General features: G+C 37.3%; 1 protein-coding gene across 7 annotated transcripts in view; it reads left to right on the forward strand.

Annotated features, from left to right (window-relative positions):
* Nucleotides 1-18,555, forward strand: part of ATXN7 (ataxin 7) — an 89,023-nt gene that overhangs the window by 33,417 nt on the left and 37,051 nt on the right. For 4 of the 7 annotated variants that reach the window (XM_074835850.1, XM_074835852.1, XM_074835851.1 and 1 more), the window contains one exon: nt 15,778-15,882. The exons of 1 other annotated variant lie outside the window; for it this stretch is intronic. In XM_074835850.1, the coding sequence (XP_074691951.1) occupies nt 15,778-15,882 (105 nt within the window). Of the gene's footprint in view, nt 1-8,391; nt 8,523-9,680; nt 9,725-15,777; nt 15,883-18,555 lie in introns of those variants that run through there. 2 more of the 7 variants (XM_074835856.1, XM_074835855.1) reach the window with 2 other exon arrangements.

Below are 18,555 nucleotides of genomic sequence, written 5' to 3' on the forward strand. Positions count from 1 at the left end.
GTTAAAATCTGGCAAAGGGAATTCAAAGTATAATGGAGCCAAGTAGCACAACTGTAAAAGGCAATGAATTTATTGTAGTCGGTGTTCCTGTTGCTAGAAGGCTTTGCACAGTCAGATCTCCCTGCTTGTGCAGGCTGTGTGCAGCTGTGAGCCAGGATGGGTGGTGCAGTGGCTCTCAGACTGATTCTCGTGGTAAGTCAGATACTCGTGGTAACCCCAGATACTACGGGGTATGACTTCATCAAAGTAAACTGCACATGCAGCTGCTCCCACATCACTTGGGAGTCATGATCGCTAGCTTTGGAAATGGTCACTGTGATGTTGTATTCTAGGTTATTGGCTCAAGTAGATTAGAAATACTCAAATGCTCAGTTATTTGTGTGTAAACGCTCCTTGTCAGACCTTGTGGAATAAGCTGTCTTGTGGTAACCTGTTTTCCCATGAGAAAGATTGTTTATTTACAAGCTCACACCCACCCTGATTTCGTCTTTCGATAGCTCCAGCATAGCCCAGAGACGAACTTCATTGATAATAAACGGTGAAAGTCATAACTGGTTATACCTCCCTTCTCTGCTAGTGGAATTATAACAGCCAGAAAACTTACTCAGTGTTCTTGATCTGCTTTTCTGTGGCTAAGCAGGAACGTGCATCTTTCATCAACTGTTTGTAGTGTAAAAGAAAATGCAGTGTTCTCAACTGGCACTGAAAAAATGTATACGAAGCAGCTGAAGGCCTAAATTCCAATAGGGAGCAGCCTTCGGTTGTAAGCCAGTGATGTGCGCTTTTGTTCTGAAATCTAGAGCGCTCACCGTTTTATTTGCAAGAAAGTTTGTTGGACAATTTCACACTGATATAGTTGCCTGAAAGTCCTATAGCAGCTTGCTTGAAATGAAGTGTAGAAGCTTTAATGAGTCAAATTTGAAAAGAAAGTAATGTGCTGAATACACAGTAAATTGGATGTTTGTTTTCCTTTAACGTCAAATTCTGTTGCATCTTGCCCTCCATAAATTCAGTTTTCTGTCTACAGTTTTTTTTCATTGACTGCATAAACGATGTAGTAGATGTTGTCAGTGGGAAAATTGGATTTCTGCTAGTTTATTAAGTGGTATCTGGGGGTGTGAGGTTTTATCGTGAGCTGCTGAAGTCAACAAGGGTTGTGCTTGTGACTGGAGGGAGGACGCAGGACCAGGTTACAGGGCTGGGTGGGTGGCAGTTTGGATGTGCGAGACAGCCGGTTCCTAGAACCTTGTGATCAGACAGTGGCAGAGAAGTACTTCGCTATGCAAACATTTAAACTGTCAGCCCCTAGATATTGTAGCCATTGCTTTGTCAAGGTGTGTATAGCCTAAATGACACCCTCTGGCTATTGTTTCAGGCTAAAATACAGAAGAAAATCTGTATCAGTTTACACCTAGGGTGTGGTTCTACAATCTTTTTTTCCTCCCAGTAATGCTGGATTAAGCAGTATACCTAATCTAAACTAAACATACTTAATCTTAAACTAAAGTTGTTTCCAAAACAAGGTGATGGTTGCTGAAAGAAGATACTGAATTTTCCAGCACGTATTTGGTCTGGTAATCCTAGAATCTGTTGGACTGTTCTTGATTGTGTATCTTTTCAGAGTGAATCTGATCCAGTTTTTACATAGCTACCTACATGATCGTATAGCATAGTAGAACTTGTATCTTGGTTATCTTTAAGAGTGTCAGAGATGTTGTATCAGTGAATAACTGCAGTGTAAATCAGGATCAGTTGTAAGTAGTGTATCATGGAAACCAAACAGCAAGTAAGAACTAGTTTATATTATTTAACATATCGGTTAGCTTTTTTTTTTTTTTCATTTTCAGTAAATAGCTACGTCAGAAAGACAGGTAATAGAAATCAGAAGTTTCTTTGACTGAAATTCCCAAGACGGTTCCCAGTAGCTTTGTGAACTGGAGAGAATGCCATTTGAATTGGGGTTACTCTGCTGAGGAGGAGTTATGGTGTCATTTATTTTTATCTCTTATTGGACGGCTGTTACAAGTGATGCCAAAAGGAGAAAGAGGCATCACCTATACAGTAGACATAAATGTGAACCATACCAAGTATTATTCTTATCCCCTCAGAACAAATCTGCAGTAGTGTGGAATATCCAGAGGCCTCAAACTGCAGAGATTGGTTAACTGGCTCTATTTTTGATGGATATGTTAAAAGAACAAAAACTGTTCCCAATAGTCAGTGTGGGTGTTGGATTACTGAGACAGGCATGTAAAATAATTTGGAAAGCAGCTTTAAAAATAATGGGTTTTCCCAGGAATTTTCCCACTCTTCCCAGGAAATGCTAAAATTGTCTGTTTCATTCCTGTTCAATTAGAATGACTCTAGAAATGTATTAAAGGAGTTTAACTGGCCTCTGACAATTAGAAGGCTTCACTGGGCTTTGGTTTGTAAGGTATATAATTTTGGTTTTTAGGATGTTTTCTTCAGATAATTTGTTTTTTAAAATGTAGAGTCTCTGTTTGAATGCATCTGTTCTGCTCTGCTAGGAGAGACGGCAGTCATCCTGCTCTCGCTGGTACTAAATGGAAATATTTCAGAGGAAAGGCTTAAATGAATTTCCTGATAGGCAGCATTTACTTCATAAAAGTACTTAAAGATGAATTTCGGAAAGCAATTTTGTTTCTAATTTCTGTGTAAATTGCGTTACCCAAAGCAACTGTCTAGAAATCACGCTTGTTAAGGAGCTTCTGTTCCATGTTGTAGTTTGTAATTTACAGAGAAGTTTTGAGCCAAATTCAATAGATCGGTGTTGCCTGCCGAAGCTAGTGTGATATGTGCTTATATAATAGATTGCAAATTTTTGTCCTAAATGTGGCCAAGTGATTGAAGGAGGACTTCTACTACCAGTGGTGTTATGAGACGCTGGGAGAAATATCGATGTCTGAACTATACCTGATACAATTTGATTATGTTTTATACCTAGGCTGGGCAGAGCCCTCTCCTTATCTCTTGTACCTTCTGTAGAACCTGCTTTAATAGCCAGCTAACTTGGTTTGCTTTGCCTGGCTATTTCAACACTGCTATTTCCATGGGGTGTTTGGAGAAGTCCAAAACGCATCGGCCCTTGTTTGGAAAATTTCCTTTTGGTTCTGCCTGTGCCCTGAAAGGTAGGGGCATAGACTACTGTGTCATTTGCTGGAATAAAACTTGCAAGTCTCTTCTGTTGTTTTTGTGGCCTGAATTTAATGATCTGAAGTGTTAGCTTGATAGCCTTGGAGATAAGAATGCTATTTTTATCCGCGGAGTAGGTAGAGCACAGGAGTAAAATCTTCAGTGTGCTGTCAGTGTGTCTCGTCTGAGGCTTGTTTACAACTGCTTGGGATGAAAAAGGGGTTCTCTGTGCAACACTGCAATTCTCTGTCCTCCTGCTGACACCATCGAGAGTCGTTGTGGATAACCATGACGATGTGAATGAAGGAAGTCTCCTGTCCTGGGAATGAACCAAAATCACAGTCTGGATAGATGATGTTCTTCATTGTAAAATGGGAAGACATGATGGTAAGGTGCTGCATCAGCAGTTTTATTTATAATTTAATCACGCTAAGAGTTTTCCTGCACTCCTGTGAGTAGTGTTGTGAGATCGAGGTCACAGGAAGCGCTCTGTCGTTCGTCATTGCAGTGATTCAGGGCGATGTCACCAACTGACGGGAACATTTAGAGTGTCCCTACTGTTATGGTGGCCCCGCAATACCTTTTCTTGGACTCCTTTGGCACCTTTCCCCAAGTGCTCAGTACTGTTGCTGGAAGCAAAAGCTTTTGAGCAATTTCCAAACACAGAGCGGTGCATTGTGGGCCAGCGCTGGGAAGACTGGCTCAACAAGTTTGGCAACAGTGGCTTTGGCTTCCTGCCTACCCTGAATAGGCACCAGTAGAGATTGCTGTAGTCTCTGAGCAGGTTTGAGTTGAAGACCTCAGCTTAGGTCCTGAAATTCAGGCGCGTGCAACTGCTGTGTCTGGAAAAGGATCCACTTCTGTTGTAAAGCTTGGTTTTGTTATGCTAGATACATTTGCAGTAGTTATCTTTTGTCTGCTTTAGGAAGGTGGATGTGTTATTTGTTGTCAGTGTACTGGAGGGTGGTAAACTCTACAGATTTGTTATAATTTCATAGGATCCTGTTCACCTTTCAGTTTTCTGTTACCTGTTTAATTTTACTTACTGTTGTCATCCTGAGTCATCAAGGGGCAGTTAACTAGTGCTCTGAAATGTTCTTTTCCATGCCTTTTTTTAAAATACCAGCTCTGTATGTTCTTTTCTGTGCCTCTTGCTTAATACTGACTCCATGCGTCTTCTATGACATCTCTTCTACAGACCTTTGCAAACAGGCCTAGTCTTGTAGCACCATGCATTGGGACCACCGCTTGAGGTCTGTGGGGTTCCAGGGGGGGGCAGGACACCACTTCCCTGTGTCTCGTTGCACAGTCATATTCTTGTATCTCCATAAGCATTACTTTTGCTGCTTGTATAATGAGATTTATTTGGTTTATGTCCTTTTTTGACATGAGATGTCTAAAAATTAAAATGTGTACCCAATTCCATACTGTTTTCGAGGAGTGGAGCATTTTGCTTCCTAGCTGGCCTACAGAAGGGAGAAAAGCTCTCCCCCTGTGTATTTAGGTCCATTCATACATATCCATATACCTTCTTCCCAAGTGTGACAAGAGTGCTGTTAGCTGCAGAGGGACCAGGGGAAAGAATTAGTGTTAGAAATATCTGTCAAATATGTGAGTTAGCCCAAACCAAGCAAATCTGTAAGTTGTCTGAGCAAATTCTTCACTCCTTTCGTTTTGTTTTGCTGAAGGTATTTGCACTTGTGATGTACACAGAAGGTCTGGAGTTCTGGTTATGTTATAGAGGCCCAGACCATGAAAGAGCAGAAAAATTACTTTAAAGAATGTCAGCCCTTTCAGTTCTTCTGCATGTATAATATGATCTAAATGTTCTTCATTTTTTAATACATCTAAATTTAAAAATATTAAAAGTTGCAGTCTCCTTCCCAACCTGTTTCTATTTAAGAGTAATATGGGTGATATCAGTAGCAGAGAACTAGTGCCAGATATGGAAGAATAATACCTGGTATAGATTTGTTCACCCAGTGTTTTCAAGGTCTTTTTTATTCTGTAACAGTTATCATGGACTTTATGTGTAATGTTTGGATTTGGAATTCTGGAAAACTTTGTGAAGATGGGCTCCTAAATTAAGGCAAATCACTCTTAAAAGTGAAGAAATATATCTTGAAATAAGGATAGTGAATAAGGCTTATTCTAAAAGGGAGATGACGTGCAAAAGCAAAACCTAAATTTCTTCTTTAGAAGAATTTGAAATTCCATAACAATAAAAAAAAAAAAATCACTTCCATAAAAGAGTTTTTAGGTTGAACTTCATTTGTGTTGTATCACAAACAGCCAGAGGTGGAATTGCTGACCTTATATGGTGAACAGGAAGCCTGATTTTCTTCAAGGTCTTTTCCAACCTAGAAGATTCTGTGATGTAACTGTGTCTCAGAGGACGACTAGCACTGGTTTAAAGCTTAACACTTCTGAACGGGTAGATCCCCTCTTGGAAGGGAAACTCTGTATGTGCTGGAATATATCAGTTGTGAGAAGTAAAGACATACAGTTCCTCAGCTAGATAACTGAAATAGTCATATTTATTTGTCTAAAGGTGTGCAATAGCCAAGTTTAAAATACTTTGTGTCACTACATGTGTGTTCAAATACATAAGAAGTGGGTTGGCTCTTTTACTGCACTATAACAATAAAAACATTGTTTTATTTTCCACTTTATCTTTTAATCTTATTAAATATTACAGTACTGTTGGGGTTTTTTTTTTGCTATAGTACATTTATATGCCTGTTGCTGTGCAACTTGCTGGTTTTTTTTATTGTATCAAATCAACTGCTAGTAAATTTGTAAGGCAAAGGAACTAAATTTTAATGGAAAAACTAATAGTGCCTGTCAAATTGAGGGGGATGCGGAAATGTAAGTTGGTATGTGAAAATCGACAGGCATGAGTTTCCTTATAGCTATATTAGACATGATTGAAACAGTCTTATTTTTGAAGTGGACGTTCCAATGCATGGAGAATGGGAGTGGCAAGGGTGGGGTGGTTTTAGGTAGTAGAGTTGCCTAATAAAAGAAAATACTGAAATAGAATTCAGTTGACAGGTCGTCTGTATTATTTTCCGTACATTTTTTTTTTTTTTTTTGCATATGCTGATTTGCTCCCTCAGGTATCAGGTGCACGATGTAAAATGTATGCAGAGTATTCTTTGTGCAAAGATGCATTGGCTTTGCACAATTAAAGAATAATGCTGTGCTGGTGTCACACAGGAGTTGGGGCCGCGGTCAGTAGGGAAGAGGGTCGAAGAGGTTGAAAGATGAGCACTGCACATGTTCTGTGTTCATCTGGGCAGGGTGCTGGGCCATCTTGTCTAGACCGTGCTTTTGCCAAGAAAGGTTGGACCAGATTATTGTTGAGGTCCCTTCCAACCTGGTATTCTATGATTCTATATGTAGCAGGGAAAATAATGTGTTAACTGATGATATTTTTAATATGAAGATTGCAATAATGCCATCATGCAAAAGATACATAACTAGTTCTTATTTTTACTGGTTTGAAAAGGTTTGTATTTTTAAAGACTTGTATTGACTGGCATTTCTGATGTCACTTTTTTGGTTATTTTTTATTATTACTAAATTTTGTTGTCTTGTCCTATCACAAAAGATGTAGTTATGGGTACATTGTATTCCTCCAATTCTCAGTAAGAAAATAGGTAAATCTGTAAGTGAATGGTTGTGACCACTCTACTTCCCTAGTTACCAGGCACCAAGATACAGCCAGCACCCAGTTGCATTGCTGTGATATGGACAGTTACATAGGGAAAGGTGGCAAAAACCACACAAGCCAATTTTTTTTCCTCAAAAGCATGTGTAGATAGGAGATGGGAAAGGGTGAGGAGCTTGGAACACGTTCACCATTTGCAGTCTTGTATCAAAATACTTCTGCTGCAATGAGCAGTTTTATGTAAACTGTGAGTTTAGGTTTAAATAAAACAAACTTCCTTTTTCCTACTACAAAAGTAAGCTGCTGCAGAGTACACAGAGTGCTGTGTGTGAAAGAGGAGAAAAGTACCAAACCTGTTGACGTTAAAACAGTTCATAATAGTAGCATGCTTTAGGGTATATGCATTAGACTATTCTATGGATGATTTATTTAATTTTAATTAAGGCTGTGTTTGTGACTAGTTGCTTATCCAGAACTTTTTTCCCCCTCATAATAGACCCTGTTTTTCTGCATAATAACTGAAGTGTTTCTGTGTACGCTTTCATATTAAATTAGCCCAGATTTTAATTTTACTGTGTAAACTCCAAGTCTTTTATTTCCCGAATTCTATTTAATTTTTATGTCATGATCGCAAAATTAAACTCAACTTTGAGGGTTCCTTAAGCTATTTTAGCATTGGATATATACCAAATAGGGGTTTATTTTGACACAAAGCCATAAATAATAATTTGTTGGCTTCCCTAAAATACAGCAGTGGCACGATCAGATCATGTCACCTAAAAATAATGCATGACTGAATGAAGATTTCTTACATGACAAATTGTTCAGCATTTGTGTAATGCTATACAAATTGGCTGGAGAAATTTAACATATCTTCAACTCTGAAAACTCATTAATGAGTAAATGGGAATAGTTTTTGCAGATGACTGACTTCATTCAAATTGCTGATGAAAACCTGATGTAACAGTACAATGTGTGTGGGGAGACTTTTTCATCTGCTGAAAAGCTTTAAATATGCTACTTGTGTTTCATTGAGAAATTTATTAATCAGTCTTTCTACAGACAATCTTCTGTAAACTTGCTCACTTAAATTTTGTATTATTCTGTATAATAAACTTAGAAAACATGTTTAATAGATTTGAATGAACAATTTGACACACGTTTTATGTTGGATTTTTCTAAAAGATTGTGTGTAGATGAATTCATATACAAAGAATTTAACTAAATACTTAGATGTCTGTCTTGATATGTGTTTTATATATAATTACGGGAACATTCAAATCTTGGGAGCCTAAAATTAGAAGTCCCAGCTGCACGCTAGGCTGCAGGTGCACGTGTGCATGACGCACTTCTCTTTTTGGTATCTGCTGCTCAGTTTTTATCAGTGATCATGATACAGAAATTTCCCAAGACTGTTAAATTTTAGAGAACAGGAGACACAGTGACTGTCAGTGTTGCATTCTGCATCCTTGCTTGGGGAGGAAGGGCTACAGGAGAATTGCAGTGATAATGTGCTCATAGCCTTGCAAAAGGACTGGCGATTGGATTTGCTGCTTGGATATGCTCAGAGGAGTGTTACTGCCTGCAGCATGTGGCAAACCTTTTTGCTGGAGGTGAAGCTGGAGGGGGCAGTGCAGGGAATGGGATTTTGGAAATGCAGCATGGCTGAACCCATGGAAAACATGAGCCAGGAGAGGTAGGTCCTCCTTCACCCTTTCAGGTTTCATTGGGCAAGATTCTGCATTGAATTTGGGAAAGCAAAGTAAAAACTACAGAACCGTAGCTTTGGAAGAATAGACCACCTTGAGTTTCAAAAGGAGACTGGACAGAGAGGACTCTGCTTTTAGAGATAAAGCATTCTAATACTAGTAAAGATTTATGACAGTGATCAAATCTCATAATGCAGCTCCTGTGCCTAGTTAAACAAGATTGTGGAGTTTTTTGGTCTTGAAGTGAAAGTCATTTCTCTGAGCCAAAACTTTGAGGTTTGGGTATTCTTAGGACTTCAATAAAACGCTGTGTAATTGTTATATTTGCCAAACTGGAAAACACCATAAAAACATTTAATCAAGTCGTCAGCTGTTCCTTCCATCATCTGATCAATCAGCAACTGCACGGTGAAACAAAGTTCATGCACTTGTGCTCAGAACCCAATGAGAGCTATGCCTTTCAAAAGTCTCCTCAAATAGCTTGGCTTTCAAAGCTGTACGTACAAAAAAATATGAGTTACTTAATATACAGAGTGGAGTTGGCAAGGAATTTAAAAAATAGGTAACCTTGCAGAAAATACTTTAGCAATACTTCCCTCTGAACCTAAATGAAACAGCTCGGGTATGAGACTGTCCATTTGTTTTACTTTACTTTGCATTAAAAGATTCTTTTTAACTGAGGCAACATGAGCACAAATCTTATGGGACAGATTTTTTTTTTTTTAAAAAAAGTGTTTCTGTATGTAAATTTGATCGGTTTATGTTTGGTTTGTTTGATTATGCATATGTTCTTTGCAGGCACAAATTTGTTACGCCTGCACATACGGTTCGTAAAATACTTGTGTTCTATTAATACATACATGTTCATTACTTGAAATTTTGCATGTATATTTTACTAGAATCTCTTATTTTGATGTAAAACTTGCATAAACTAGAGCATTCTGAATAGTATGGCTTTAGTTATTTTGTTCACAATATCTGTTTAGGAATATTATTTTTCTATCATCATCTTGTAAACAGTAAAAAATTTGCCAGTAGTTTAATTTCATTTCAACACTGATAAGTATACAAAACCACATGTGTGTTCATGAATGATAAGCGCTTGAATGTTTCTGGAAAACAGTTTGGAAAAATATTGTGTAGAAAATAATATTTTAGTTGCGGAAAGTGAAGTATTTGTGCATGAAAGGTAAGTTTTGAGATGCTAAATTAGATCACTTTTTTTAAACATGCATATCAATTAAAATAAGGGACTATATGACTTAGACTTAAGATAACTAAATTAGTTCAGATACATTGTAGTGCTGTTTGTGAAGAAAGGTTGCTGCCTCAGGCTCACATCGAAGATCCTCCTTGCACCTGAAGATTACTTTTTATTGACAACTAATGTCAGCAATAGATCCAGCAGGACTTGCCCAGTGTGCAGATTTCCTGGCAGAATTTTAGCTTTTTGGGCTGACTGTAAGCTATTAGTTGGGCTGTAGCCAAGCTCAGCTTTCTGTCTGAATTCTGCCTGGGTTTGGTGGAGGCTGTTTTGTGTGGTGCTCAATGCTGGTTAGTTGCCTTCCTTTTCCTTCCTCATGCCTCTCCCCCAAATCACAAACTCTTAAAAATAGCAATTTGGGAGGTTTTGTCTGTTTTCAGATATTAAAATTACATTCATGTTCTCCACAATCATAAAGGTAAAAAAAAAAAAAATATTTTTATTGCTTTGACAGGATCTCTCAGTAACCTGGGATAAGTGTTATAAGTAAACTACAGGAGGTGGCACAAAACTTCTCTTCCTTCAAGATGTCAGCTAGTTTCTAGTTACTGCAGATGTGTTTTTTCTCCCCTTTTTGAAATTTTTTCAGATGCTAGTGAAAAGTTGTTTTATCTTAAAGGAAAGTTCTAATGAAAGCATACCTTTAGAGAAAGAGATCTACCAGTTAAGTCAAGTTAAAACAAGGTGTACTCACATATTTTTTTACCTTAGTGTGATCAAACTAATTCTCATCTAATGAGAAAACACAGCTAGTACAGAGCAAATGTATTCAAGATAGCTGTTGTGGTCATTATTTGAATGTACTTGTCCACAAAGTAAATAGTTCAAACAATCCAGATTTGGCAACATTTCAAAACAATGGGATATATTTACAATTTCCTTGTATAGTACCTCCAAAACTGATCCCCGATGTCTTAATGGAAAGCCTAGTGAATTGATAAAAGTTGATTGCATTTACTTAGGGTGGATTTGGATCAGGCCCCAGTAAAAAGAAAAATAAATTCTGTGTTTGAGGAGTTGTAAAGATAATAGGGAGTTATATCTGTTGTGGGTGTAAAGTTAATAGTCTAGGGCATTGCATTTTTAGTGCATTTAAAATTAACTACAATGATTAAAAATATTCTGGAAGTATAATCAGTTTGGTGTGCTGAAGGCATGTTATGCTATATTGTGGGAATCTTTGTAGTCAAAACATTTTACTGTTCACATTGGGCATCAGCATGAAATGTCCACTGTCAAATCACTTACATATTTGTGATAAATCAGACTCACTTTTAAAAATAATCTTAATAAGCAGATGTTTATGCTGGGAATGGATAGGGAAGAAGTGAGCGTTAGCAGTGTTCTGGCTTAAAAAATATTTCTGCAGTACTTCTATGTATTCTTGTCACTTTTTTGGTGAAGCTTTCTATTCTTTTGCCCTAACTCTGGTAGGGTTTGTTCTTTGCCCTTTCACTTCTGCCCTTGCTAGTTTTGCTTTCTCTTCCTCTGTTTCAGTTTTCACTCTCCTCCTTGTTTTTTTCAGTCGTGGTGAGCAGACTTCTGCAAAATAGTAAACTTGTGTTCTGGTCTCTGCAAACAGCCAGAATTAGGGCTCCTTTTACCCTCTTCCTCTAGAGTTTGCTGTCCTGGAGAAGATCTTGACCTCACTTTTCTGGGTGATACTGCATTTCATTTCTAGAAGGGATGTTGTCTTATTAGATGCTAGGATAGATGGACTGTGCCAGTCTGAAAAGGGACAACAAGATTTGTAGGAAATTTTTATAAATTTGGGGGGGTTAAAAAGAAATCCAATAAAAATATGCAGTGGAGCTCTAGTAATCACTACTGCATCTAGTGGCTCAATAAATGCAAACTGCCAACCTGTTCTCTAACTGCGTGTTTTTCACCCATTTTATTTGTTCTGTTTTCTGTGATGTTAAGTAATAGAATTGAGAGTACACAGACACAGTTACTTTTAATGAATTTCTGTAGTGTAACTGTCCTGAAACAGAATGCTGGAAATACTAAGAAATTACTAGATGATACATGCTTCTACATCCCTCTGGAGAAGAGGAGATGGCAGCTCAGTTTAAGAAAGTTCCATGTTACTTGATGTATGGTATGCCAGACTGTCCATTATTGGTTTTCCTTTTTTTATTAGAAAAGATGCTGTATTGGTCTTTTCCAAATAAGAAGCATTTTCCTTATTACATGCTCAACAAATAATGCTGTTAAGGTGTATCGGAACTCCCGATGGCACAGGCTCGTTCTAGTCTTGGTAAAGAGTACAGCAATATATCATTTAAAGTTACCTTTCTAAAAACACTTAACTAAGTCACATTTGAAAGGAGAAGTGAATTCTGGAGGTCACAACATTCAGAGGTTTCATATTATGGAGGTTAATAGAATTAATGTAACTAGCAGCTCCTATAAAATTAATTTTGTGTTGATACCATATAAATTCTGCATTTTGGAAAAATAAATTCAAAGTTTGATGTCGGTTTTAATTTTTAGTTTGACCTTGAAAAACATTCCCAGATGGAGAGAGTTAAATGAGCCCAGCTTTGAAAGAGGAACTTATGAATCATGGTTGCTAGGCTCTTCCTTGAGAGGCACGGGCTTTACATTTACAGTGAAGTATTTCAAAAAGTAATCTTTAAACTTGGAGGAACAGTGCATTTGAAATGACACTGGTGAAATACTGTAAACTTCATTAGACTTTTAAATAGAGAATTTGCATGTCATTAAATGAAATAGGTATAACGTATTAGATGTTAGAATATCAACTGCAAGACTTGTGAACTTTCGTAAGTGGGGAATAGAAAAATTAGGCATCAATCTCCTACTCTTGGTACGTACTTCTTACGTAAGTTTTGTTAAACTGTTCTATATATTATTCTCTAACATTTGTATGGTCGAAGTTGTCGTTCTCATAACAGTGCCTCGTAGGTGTTTGCCCCGTTGGAACACAGAAACAGAAATAAGATTTCCCTGAAACCTGCTCTTGCTCTGCTCAACTAAAATGACGTGAAGCCTGATAAGTACGTGGGAGCTTACCTACCTAAGACTGAGGCTCCTGGATTGGAAAGGGTGGATTCAGGTCTCTTCCAGGTGTCTTAACTGATCTTGGTTGGGTCACACTCCTTAGTTTCAAACCCATTGTTAAAACTAATGTTCAGGTCTCCATGAAATATTGATGGTACTTTTTGCCCACTGGTATCTAGTCTGTGGCCCTTATGGGCTGATCTCGTGTGTTCATGAAGTGCTCAGCATAGGCAGATTCTAGTGTTATTTGGGGCCCTGTGGGTTTCTCTAACAAAAGAATTTGATTGTACCTATTTTAAATAAAAGCTTTGGTAATAAAAAGCTATAGTTTATTTTACCTCATATGAGAAAACAAAAGGAATTGCATTTAGGACTCTAACCCTCACTATTCCCTCGCTGGTTACCTTTAGATGCTGCTCTACTATCAGTACTGTGGGAGAGTACAGAGGGGGTAGAAGATCTTTCATATTGATTTGTATGATTTGACTGGAGTCTTGTGCTTGAATTTCTTTGAAATCACGGTTGTGATTTTGGGTGTGCAGCAAATGCTTTTTCTGTGTCGAGTGGTTTTACTCTTAGAATGGTTCTTTATGAGTTTGCATATTTCCTAGTATTTTGATGTTGCTTTCTGTCACTTGGAGCTTTGATTTTAAAACTCTGAAGATGTACTTCACAGTGCAAAGGACACTGGTAAATTATTCTGATTTCTTGGGATCCCCAAACTGAAATAGGACAACATTTTTGTTTGCATCAATTTTTGTCCATTTGTTTCACTTGTTTAAAATTGCAGCTGTGTATTGCCAGCAAATATTCATAAAAAGGTATTTTGAGTGAGCGTGATGTCTCCAGACTAGTGTCAAGGAGTGCTTTATCTTTGCAAGAGACACAGAAGTAGGCAATCCTTTTCTCATGTTAATGATTTCCCTCCCTGCATTCTCTACAAGCTGGTGTAAAGTCTGTGAATCCAGCCTTGTCTGAAAGGTATGGTTATGAGAGCAGGTTACAGGGTGTGGATTTACAGTTCGTTAGACATTATACAGTAGTAGCCTGTCCGTGTGCTATTAACAATGTAAATAACAGGCAGTGCGTGCTGTTATTGTCCCATTCATCATGGTGTATTAGTCAAATGGAAGTGACCCTGGAGTATTTGCTTGCCATGTGGAAACTTTTTTACGAAGGCATACCCAAAGAGCTCCTACATGAAATATTAGCAATGATCTTTAAGTTTATACTTTTTTTTCTCCTTACCTAGCTTAATGTTACATCACAGAAAGTAGATATTGAAAAATAGAAGTTTATTATTCCTATCTGATTTTTCCCCCAGTATATATTTACTAGTTTTGCCTAGTTTGTAGTAAGTTGGGTGTGCCTGAGGTCTTAATACTTTTTAAAATAAATATCATAGAAATAAATGAGCAAGACTTGCAACTTAATGAAGTGCAAATCAGATTTTTTTTATTTATTTATTTGATGTAATGTCAGTTGCAAAAAGGTGCCTGTGACTTAGATAAGTGTAGCTCTGATCTATCACAGCCATGTCAGATGTCCATTGTATTTGTGTCCAACTGCAAAATCCAGTTGCAGCTCTTATTGCAGGTATCATGCTTAATTTTGATGTAGCAGTAATAAGGGTTTTGGAAAACCTGGGGTAGACCTTATTTTTTAAAGAAAAACAATTACATTTTTATGATGAAGATACTACAAAGGGAGCCCTTAATTCTGGAAGCTGTTCGGTGTGGATACGTTCTTTTGTCTGCGAGGAACAAAGTAGAGTCTGTGGGGCTCTACAGGGCTGACAGCGTCATTCTGCCAGTGGTTACCTTGTATTATGGCACATTCACTCTTAAAATGCAGCCCACTCAATTTATTTCATAATTCCATTCCAGTAATGAACAAAACCATGGATGTTGTTAAAAGACACGTAGACATATTAGTAGCCTTAAAACAAAACTCTGGGGTCAGTTCTATCACAGAGGTAAATAAGTTTAACTTAATTTCTAAGTTACTGCTAAGATAGATCTATTGAGTATTTTTTTAAAGAAAATAAGTTTTCTTATATCCATTTTAAACCTTTAAATAGTGTTATAGATCCCATAGCCACATGTTTGGCAATAATGGATTTATACTATTATGTTTGCAGTTTCCTATTTTTTGTCTTCTAATGATTGAATAACATTTTTAGTTATATAAATGTAATATACCTTTAAGTTGTGTAGTAAATGTTGTATTTAATGCTCCAGTAGTCTCTGAATGCAGTTTTAACTGTTAAACAATATTCTTAAGAAACTGTATTCTTAAAAACAAAATTGTAGAAACTAATTTTATTAGTAGAAGTCTGCAAGTATGTGTGTTATCTCTGAAATCCACACATGCTCTGACATACTGTTATCTCTATTTCTCTCTCTTATATAGCTGTTACACAGATATCTGGCAGCAGATGGCTGGACTATAATGCACTGTTAAACAAATAAAACCATTAGGCATGTAATACTGCCTGGTAAACAAGTGTGTGTTTAAAATGGTTTAAAAAAAAATAAATAGAAAATAAAGTTCATTTTTGAATTCATTTAATGAAATTGGAATAAAATCCAAACCCCTTTCAGAATACAGAAAACATCCCCTCTTATGTTGTGTTTGTCATTTGAAGTCAGTCTTTTTTTATTACATTCTTGCATCTGGTATAAGATAATCAGTCCTAAATCAGTTTTCTAATAGATGTTTTCTACAAGTAATCGCTCATTTTACATTTATCTTTGTAGGAAGATTTTTGCTTTTGTAATATTCCAGCACAAAATTATCTATTGCATTATATGCTCTTTTTCCCTCATTTTCAAATTTGATACAAATGTATTAAAATTATGATTCAACACTAGTGTCATGGCTCTGTAATTAAACTGTTTTTCAATAATTGTCAGCAGCTGAGAGATGCCATTTTGTCTTTTTGTTTTTAGATATGCCAATATTTGGTCTTTGCCCGGCTCATGATGATTTCTATTTGGTGATGTGTAACCACTGTAATCAGGTCGTAAAACCACAGGCATTTCAATCACATTATGGTAAGTGCTTAACTATTTTTAATAATTAAGGGTGAGGTTAAATCAGGATTAAGCCTGGCAATTTTTTTTAAATTGATGGTGCATAGATCATTACATTATTAATAATGTCAAAGAACATAACCTGTGTTTAATCATTTTCTATACATTGTAATGCAGTTACATAAAGATCTTGTTCCTTTTCATTTTTTAATGCCTTCCTGAAATGCTGCATACATTTCAAGTTTCAAATATATATAGTGTATTTCACAGACAGTATGTGTAGTGTGTTTGTGTCCGTGTGTTTCATTTCTTCTTGTGTATTTATATAGATTATTTTTACACGGGTTCTGTTACGGTGTGAACTGTGAACTTGAGCTAAAAGCTAAGCTTACAAATTTTGTGGTAAAACATACTATGCTTCCAATGGCCAAGTAAGCTTATTTATTTATTTTCAGAAGTATCAATTTGTGTTTGTTTTACTGGTCAGGTGGTTTTGTATATCAGCTGTTCTAGGAAGCTCTTGTTGTGTTGGTTCGTGTTAGCCAGTGTTTATAGAGGACTGAGAAAATGTGAAGTGCTATGCAAGTTCAGGTGCTCAGTTACATCCTACAGACCTAACTGGAGGAGGTTGGCAGTTCTTTTCCACACTCCTCTCAAGACTAGAAATTAACCTCAAACAATTTCATGCCAGCATTTGGATAGGAGGTTTCTGGTGTTCAGCTTTCTGTTTCTTGAGAAATTCAGGAGATGTTTTCTGACCAAGAGCTAATAGAGAAGATGGACAGAGCATCTTCTGAACTACTCCTTCCTCCCTCTCTGTGTGTGTATTTGTATGCGTTCCCTTTTTTTCTAGGCCTGTGCACCTACTGATTGCCGTGGTGTTTAAACGGATAGAAGGTGCTGGATATGGGTAGGGAGCCTCTTCTAGTGTTGAGAACAAGGGATAACTTTTCTTGCATCTTAAATAATCCAGCCCTTTGGCAAGAAAAGATATTCTCACTACTGCTGCTTCCTAGAGGCTGGGAAATGGTCTTCCTATGCTGTGCAGAGGGTGAACTTCTTGTCCTTTCCACCTCTTGTGTGTTTTTGTGTTATAATGCCTTATGGATAATACCCCTATCCTTGCTGCTGGATTCTGCAGTTGTGTTGCAGAGTGTCTCAGAAGAATCCGAATAGGTTTTGCAACATAATTCTTACTAGTTTGCTTGTTATTCTGTAGACGTCAGTACTAATAAAATTTTTTTTTTAAAACGCAGAGTTTTGTGGGTGTAAGTCTCCCAAGCTGTAGGGAGCCAGAAGAAGAAAAGGGCATCAGCTTTTCTTACTCTGGTTGCTATAAGCCTTTCTTCTATCAATCAAGAGTAAGTCCACCCCTTGCCAGTGTGATTCCTCACCTGTCATTGAATATCAGTTTGGGATGTCCAATAAGTCCTTCTAAAATATCATATTAAATTGGTTCTGACAGTTAAAAATACATTTATGGGGGAGGACTTGATGTTACCCAGTTCTGAGTGTGTTGGTATATTGAATCTTCCACCTTGAGGTCAGTAATATGGAACTGCTCAGGTCGGTAGTGATGGAGAGCTGTGCGTATCTGCAGACTCTTTGGGTTGCCTTTCTGAAATGAGCAGGTGGTCTCCAAATACTGTCTGACAAACAGGTATCTGTACTGTAGGAATCGGTATCATAGCTGTTGGCGTGACAGCCTTATGGGCAGGCTGAAGAAGCAGTTCACAAACTGAAATAGGTATGGCATCGCTTTTTGACCATGGACGTGAAAACGTGGGGTGTTGTAATGCTGCTTGTACCAGTGTTAAACTTGTTATGTGAAGTTAATTCAAACTCTTCCGTAAGCACTACTTGCAGTTTAAAAGGGAGAGAGCGAAGAGGGAACTACAGAATGAAGGAAGGGAAAATATTTTAAAAATATGGAAGAATACTAATGTAATATTCTCATTCTGTATCACATTGTAGGAGCGTGATCTCTAAACATGAAACTTTCTCTAATGTAAACCTTACATCAGTGGCAGATTCATACTTTGAGAGAAATGTAGGAGGAGGGTATGGAAATGACAAGGTTATTCTTAGTACTTCTTAAACCCATTCTGAGCAATGAAGATGCTCGGCGAGGACTGCGGTGTGCAGAGGAAACAGGCGGGGTCATTCTGATGAGAAAAACAGGCTTGGGTGGGGTGAATGTCATTAAAGGACTTTAGTTTGCCAGATTAATAGCCTCAGAAAGGTAAGAAGGCAGACTTGGTGATTTAGTGTAGTGTTAGCTCTCATTGTTTTTTATCAGCCTTCACATTCTTGAAACCCTTACGCAGTTGTCCCTCGTTTTAGCAAATCAAATGTGAAAGCTGATAAATATGGTGGGTGATTGATTACCAGGCAATGGTGTATTTTTTTTTTAACACAGTGTACTTCAGGAGAAGGAAATTGCTGAAGTCCTCAAAACACACAGTTCTTTTAAAACAAAAGGTACACTATCGTGATGACAAGAAACACTCTTTGGATTCATCAGTCAGTTTCCCCTGAATTAGGTCTTTTATATGTGGCATTATTTCAGGGACTGATAAAAGAGAGATTACTTCAAGTTCTGAAAAATTGCAGTGCATCAGTGAACCTTTCTGTGATGTTCTTGGTGTCTTTTAAATTTATTTTTAATTGTTACCAGAGAAATAGTAATCTCTT

This window comes from Strix aluco, chromosome 11 (assembly GCF_031877795.1).
Source record: "Strix aluco isolate bStrAlu1 chromosome 11, bStrAlu1.hap1, whole genome shotgun sequence".
Lineage (NCBI taxonomy): Eukaryota > Metazoa > Chordata > Aves > Strigiformes > Strigidae > Strix > Strix aluco.